We start from the raw sequence: 7314 nt of genomic DNA, 5'->3' as shown, positions 1-7314 counted from the left end.
AGGATAAACCAAAATTTATTTCTTAAATATAATTAGATATATATAAATATATAAAAATATAGTTAAATTTTTATACCATTTTTCTAGATTAATTTCATTAAAAAGTTAATGTGTAAAAGATTTTCTATAACACTATTTTGTGTGTGTATTTTCTTAAAAGTATATTTCTAATGCATATTAAATATTGTTATAAAAATAATAAAATATCAACATATTCACAGTTTTATGTCATTCATCAAAAAGTCATGTTGAAATTTCTTGAAAATGACATATTTTACACTCAAACTATAAAGATTAGCTAATTTATAAAATAAAAATAAATTATTGGCCATTTATTATATATATTTATATTATTTTCCTATTTTCTTTTAAAAAAATCAAAATGTAATTGCAACTAATTTTTATAACTGTATTCATAATGAATATTTTACTTTTCTAATAGTCAATTAATTATATTAAGTAGTTTTCACATAAAAAATTAGAATCTAGTTCCATCATCTAGAAAATTACCACTATAATTTTACTATAAAATCAGTTGTCTGGTCTGTCGTCTCATCTCATAAGCATATTTCAACACAACAGAAACTCCATAACCATCTCATTTCTCGATGGACTCTCACAAATAATAGCTCTCATTTTATGACCTATTCTTTTCTATCTTTCCGACCATAATTACCGATTCTTTTCTACCTCCTCTTTTCTATCTTCCGGCCAGAATTAAATCCGGCCAGAATTAAATCCAGCTCATTTTGTCTATGCTCTTTATTGTTGGAATCAACACTACTTGTTACTTAATTCACATATATATACTTTCATCAACACCCTTGTCTTATAAATCACAGGGTAATTTCCATCTTTTGTACATCATTCAATACTATTACTTAAATTGTATGATCTCTCTACTTTTTACTAGTAGTGTAACCCCAAATCTTATGAATGAATATATTATTATAGTTATTTGTTTTCAATGTTATCTGTGTTTTTATCCATTGCAACTAAATTTTAGCTCTTCTTTTTCAATTGAATTTGAGCTCAAATATTACTCATTTGGAACATAGTCTTATAGAAGATAGGTAGATGATTATTTTAATATTACGTTTTATAAAAAAATTCACAAACAACATTGATTCGATTGTATTAATACGAACCTGGGTTGCGATGAATCTAAAGGTCATGAGTTTCATCTCTTTCTTTTTTTTTAGGAACCCGCAGCCGTTACCTTCGGGTGCCCACTTGACAAATCTCACAGGCTCCCGTGATCTGCAAATCGTGAACCAAGATAAATCACAATTAAGCGACAGCTCTGATTCACGAAGCATGATCATAAATTCTTCTCCTGTGGGATTCGAATCAGTGACCAAGAGAATAATTATCCCCTCTTTAACATGTAACTAATGATTATATTAGTACTTAATTCAGTTAGTTAATCGAATATATATGTTACTGACATTTTCTCCTGTGTTGTATTTAGATGATTTTGTGGTCTTGAAACAAAAACTGTCAAGGAGAACCACAAGTAAAAAGGTAAGCATGCACATACTTGTACAGATGTTATTAACAAAGTCAATTACAGAGTTCTTAGAATGAGCATAGTTGTGTACTATGCATGTTGATTGAATGCGTATTATTCTCTAGTGAGTTGTCAAGATCATCAATGAGTATGCATGTGAAATTTCTGAGCATGAGGATCCCTATCGTTTTTCCTATGCACTGATCCTTATCGTGCTGATTTCGGTACTCTTCTATTGAACTCCAGAAGTAGAAATGATAAGTATCACTTTACTCTCAAAACTGATGCCCTGCCTGCAGTACACAGCTAGCCACCACGTATACACAAGATAATCACAGGACATAGGACACAGATCGAGATAAACTGAATATCAAAAAATGCAAACCTCGTTACTTGTAGCTGACACTAACAACCAAATTGCAAATTCTATCTTGTGCTATTCATTAAGCATGCATGCCTGCTAGATAATAAGAATGTAATCACCCTTTTGATCACCCTTGGTGACTGTAATTACCTTAAGAATGTATTTAACCCCTGTAATCACCCTTGTTACAAGTTGCATTGCATTAGGCGAAAGAAGACAAATTCATTTTACCTGGTTAGTTGGACTTTGCAAGAACACATGAGAAGATTCTGGTTTTTCTGATATTTTGTGATAGTCACTATTTAAGGACCTGTGATGCATTCCATTCTTAAAACATAAACCAAACACAGTACAAAAAAATTTCAAACACCTGCACTACAGAATATACTTCGATCTTCAAAATCATAAAAACTGCAAATTTTTTAGACTCAGATAGATTAAGGAAAATGGCTCAACAACCTGACACGTTTCATGGTGTTTTCCAGTACATGAAAGATATGCTCATGGGGAATGACGAGGAGGATGTGGGCATGTTCCCTGAGGAGGAAATCCAGGCTAAGGAGCAGTCCTTTCAAGAAGTCCTAATTCAAAAGGACCCTTCTCCTGATCGTCCACTTGATGATTGTACTGGTACTTCCCAAGCTCAAGGTATTAGGATCTCTGATGCTGGAGAACAAACTCTAGTGGAATCCTATCCAACACCAAATCCGGGTAACTTGCAATCGTCTCTGGCTATGTCAGTTGACTCATCAAGCATCAAACTCAACGACTCTTCAAAAGATTCAAAGGGCAAAAAGCATCTTCATGAAGAAGCAAGCACCACTGAGTATCTTCAAGAAACACAGAGTAAGAAGCAAGTCGCAAGATACTCTGAAGAAGCTAGCGTTCTCTCTGAAATTTTAGACAAGGTGACCCTTTGTCCTCCGGAAGAAGATATAGTTTGCCACACAGAGGGGTCCAGGCTGCAAGAATCAACAGCTGGAGGATCAGGTGGCAGGAAGGTCCAAGACCAGAGAAAGCACGTAGTCGGCTTGAAAAGGCTTCTACACCTGTGTGCACAAGCAGCATCAAGTGGTGATAATGTAGCTGCTAAAGAAATTCTCAACAGGATTCGCCAACAATCTTCACCACATGGAGATGCTAGCAGAAGACTAGGACATTACATGGCCAACGCTATGGAGGCAAGAATATATGGTACAGGGTCAACACTCTATGCAGACTCGTGTAAGATGATGGGAATCCCACTTGCTGATACATTAAAAGCTTATGAGGCTTATTTTACAGCCGTTCCCTTCCAAAGGATGTCTAATATATTTGCCAATAAGGCAATATATAGACAACTTACAGGAGCTAATAAGATTCATATTGTTGACTTTGGCATCTCATATGGGTTCCAGTGGCCATGTATTATCCAGGGTTTTTCCTCCGTTCCTGGTGGATCTCCAAATCTTCGAATTACAGGAATTGATTTTCCTGAACCGGGTTTCCTGCCATCAAACAAGGTGCAAAAGACAGGGTCTAACCTGATGAATTATTGCAGGAAATTCAACGTCCCATTTGAGTACAATTGCATTGCAAAAAAATGGGATTCAATTCAATTTGAAGATTTAAAAGTTGAAGAAGGTGAAAGGCTTGTTGTGAACTGTATGTACAGTTTGCGACAAGTATCTGACGAGACAGTAGATGACAGTGGTCCAAGAGACACGGTGCTGAACTTGATTAAGAAAATTAATCCTGAATTGCTCGTCCTTGGATTTCTTAATGGCAACTACAACTCTGCCTTCTTCACAACACGATTCCGGGAAGCTTTGTCTCATTTCTCGACTCTTTCAGACATGTTTGAGACTACTCTGGCACATGAAGAGAAAAGCAGGCTGGTACTTGAGCACGAAATGCTGGCAAAAGATGCCATGAACGTAATAGCTTGCGAAGGAACAACCAGGATTGAAAGGCCAGAGAGATACAAGAAATGGATACCCCGGATTAGGAAATCTGGTTTCGTGCAGATACCTTTGCCAAAGGAGATCGTGGAAGAAATCGAAGCAAAGGTAAGGCTGCATTATCACCAGAAGTTTCTTGCACGAGAGGAGAACAACTGGTTGGTCCAAGGATGGAATGGACGAGTACTTTATGATCTATCCTTGTGGAAATCCATTGATCAATAAATATCACATTTTTACAATACATTGTACAGAATTATTTGATTATATAGATGAGAGGATTATTGATTTCATGCATAAAGTCTTCACTAAACTTTGTACTTAATTAACTTGGTTTAGTTAGAACATTAGCGCCACATCTTCCTGCATAAGTAATTTAACACTCACATTCATTTTAAAGACGTACCAGCCATCAAGGAATGCATATAGGTATCCGAAAGTGTTTCCTAATTTCATATATAAGTGATGTGTGATGTGTACATATATGTATGTTCTTATGAACATGATTAAATGAACTTGTTAAGGCGTGCATATATGATCAAGTTGCATTTTATACATAAAATAAACAAATTTACTCGAGGATTCAAGCAGAACAAAGTCTCGAGTTTTTTTATTATGATACATTGCAGAGGAGGTCACGAGTCATGACCAACCATTCCAAAAACATAAGACGGTAAAATGGATCTGAACACAGAAGTAGGCCGAATTCATCAGGGACGCAGAATTAATGTTTAGAGCCTGAATGGCAGCAAATTGACATCCATGCCATCTGGAATTGCACGTTGCGATGGGGATTTCGGAAGGAGACCTGCAATGTATTCGGCAGTCTCAAGATATGATGCATATTTACTTGTGTTTTCATCTTGTTTCTTCTTTGTAATTTCCTCCTCTTCGATTTCCTTGTTTTTGCTATTTAAATTCTTCATAACCTCTAATACATTTTCGCCCAGTCCTTGGAGTGCCGTTTTGTTGATTGTCCAAGCACCGGTTTTCCAATTAAAGTGATAGAGTGAAAGAAACCTCTGCCCATAGATAGCAACAAACTCTACAGCTTCTAAAATGAACTCAAACTCTTCATTTGACATGTAATATGGAAAGCTTATTCTCGTCCATCCAGGTTTAATTCCCGAATTACCCTGTCAACATGAAAAACCACATTAGTTGAAGAATAAGACAACTTAAGTTTTGGAAAATTATAAATAAAGTTTCCAGTTACTAGGTAGTACTAAATTTGATTACGACCTTCTGAATTTCTGATCTGAAGGCAAGTGACATTGGCTCAGTGACCTCTAACAAGCTATGCCCGTATGGTCCAGCACATGCACAACCACCACGGGATTGGATTCCAAATAGATCACTGAGGATCTTGGCAACAAAGGAACCATGAAGAGGTTTGTCGCCCCTAGTCACTGTTAGTCTCGGCAGGTAATGACTACCTCCTATGTCTTGTTCTTGACCATCACTGTTCTTGTCAATTGATGAAGAATATGTTGTAGTATAAATAAGAAACGATATGATAGGTTGCCTGCTTACGCTTGTATTACCCAAGACTCTAATGTTTGGATTCGGAAGGAGCCTGGATAGTGCCCCATTGGCATATATGTGCTCTTGCATTGTAATAGCTTTGCAGCCAACATATTCTTTTATCCAGAATGTCAACGCGGTTTTAATTTTTTGGATGATTGCCGGAGTCCCAGCATCTTCTCTTTCTTCTATGTTTTCCACGTATAATGTATCCTGCAAATCAGTCGAGGCATTGTTACAGATCACCCTCAAGTATTTTTATGATATGCATCAGGACATTGAAGAACAGTCTCACTAGTTTCATACACAGCGTAGCAATGGTATTGCCTTTAGCTAGAGTGAAGCTAGTCAAGCCTCTATATGTTTGTTGTGAAGTAGCTTAGTAAATTTAATAAAATACCTTTTCGCTAAATCCATTAACATAGTCTACAGTCCCTCCTCCACAAGTTGACGGAGGAGAAGACTTGAGCTGATATAAGGCCTTGTTCATCAGCAAGACGCCAGGTGTTCCAGGCCCTCCTATGAACTTGTGGGGGCTCAAGAAGAGTGCATCATAGCCATCAATCTCCCCTGATCTCATCTCAATTTCCTGATATGGACCACTATATGCACAAACAGATAAACTTCGATTACACCAACTACATGTCAAATCTTTATTAATATATGAGACACGGTATAATCTAAGATTACTCATCTTTTATATTGAAGATAGAACTAAAACAAGTATTGATATTGATCGTTGCATATATGTTCTTCATTAATGATTAATTTTTGTAAGGAAAATTTGTAATTGCATTTTGTACCTTGCAGCAAAATCAAAACATGCAAAAGCTCCATATTCATGAAGCAGAGAAGCTATGCCTCGCGTGTCTGAGTAAATCCCTGTGACATTACTGCAAGCAGAAAAAGAACCTAACATTGGCCTGTTGGTAACCTGATAATACTCAAGTTGGAGTTTTAGAGCATCCATATCTAATAATCCATTCCTGTCGAGTCCGATCTCGACTAATTCAACAAGACTCTGCCTCCAGGAAAGGACATTCGAATGATGCTCGTATGGTCCAACAAAAACAACCCATCTTTCTGTACTATCCAACTTCTCTAACACCCTCTCCCTCATTATAGACGGAACGGTGATCCCCATTACCTCTTGAAGCCGTTTAATCGCAGCGGTTGTGCCAGAGCCACAGAAGATAAGGGCATCATCATGTCTTCCACCTAAACATTTTTTGACATACTCTGTGGCTTCATGTGCCATTGTTGTCATCTGGTGTCCAACGTAGCTGTCACTTGTATGACTGTTGCCTATACACAAAAAAATTCACGATTATTACTTGTAGCAATAACAAAAAATGCAAAACGCAGTTACTTTGAGACTAATTATAAACATACCATAGAAGGGTAGGACATGTCGGACAATGTAGTTCTCTATATATTGGAGACAACGGCCGGAGGCAGTGTGATCAGCATAAGTTAACCTGCGTTTTCCGAAAGGTGTTGCGAAATCGATATTGGATCCAATGACTTGAGATCTTAGCCATGCAAATTTTTTGTCACTTGATTTGCTCCTGGGAAGACCTTTTATGCCTATCATTGTATATTTTTACTAGATATGACTTTGTGAGATGATGGAATGCCAACCATCGGCCACACTATATATACAAGTTTCCATGCTGCGGTTACTATTCAAACTAAGTTTTTAACGTGTAGATTATATTACAGGGGAAGATTTTTCCTCTTTTTTTGGTCATTTTAACTTTGTTGAAAAGATCAGCTCGTGATATCACGTGGTGTTCATGATTTCACGTATGACTTTTCTTCTTTCCAAACTCACGTTGGGTTAGAAATTTTTTCGCTCCAAACTCATATCTCAAAACTTATGAATATCAAATATTTTTTTCTTATTTAAACCAAAATTTATCCAAATTTAAGCAAATATATCACTCTCAGTGGTCTTCGGAAATCCACGATGTTGT

The 7314-nt window shown here is 36.6% G+C and overlaps 2 protein-coding genes across 2 annotated transcripts; one reads left to right on the top strand and one right to left on the bottom strand.

The window, feature by feature from the left end:
- The first annotated feature begins 574 nt into the window (after positions 1–574).
- Positions 575–4188, top strand: LOC141712339 (scarecrow-like protein 14). The gene is made up of 4 exons (XM_074515243.1): positions 575–843; positions 1203–1387; positions 1472–1524; positions 2360–4188. The coding sequence occupies exons 2-4, from the start codon at positions 1318–1320 to the stop codon at positions 4037–4039; spliced, it is 1803 nt and encodes a 600-aa protein (XP_074371344.1). The 5' UTR covers positions 575–843; positions 1203–1317; the 3' UTR covers positions 4040–4188.
- Positions 4189–4396: 208 nt separating this feature from the next.
- Positions 4397–7013, bottom strand: LOC141712338 (uncharacterized). Its single transcript, XM_074515242.1, has 5 exons — positions 6731–7013; positions 6142–6643; positions 5739–5940; positions 5057–5551; positions 4397–4950 (listed from the first exon to the last, which is right to left on the bottom strand). The coding sequence occupies exons 1-5, from the start codon at positions 6930–6932 to the stop codon at positions 4546–4548; spliced, it is 1806 nt and encodes a 601-aa protein (XP_074371343.1). The 5' UTR covers positions 6933–7013; the 3' UTR covers positions 4397–4545.
- Between the last annotated feature and the right edge of the window lie 301 nt (positions 7014–7314).

The sequence above is a fragment of the Apium graveolens genome, chromosome 3, assembly GCF_009905375.1.
Source record: "Apium graveolens cultivar Ventura chromosome 3, ASM990537v1, whole genome shotgun sequence".
Taxonomy (NCBI): domain Eukaryota; kingdom Viridiplantae; phylum Streptophyta; class Magnoliopsida; order Apiales; family Apiaceae; genus Apium; species Apium graveolens.
This window is presented reverse-complemented; position numbering and strand designations above follow the sequence as displayed.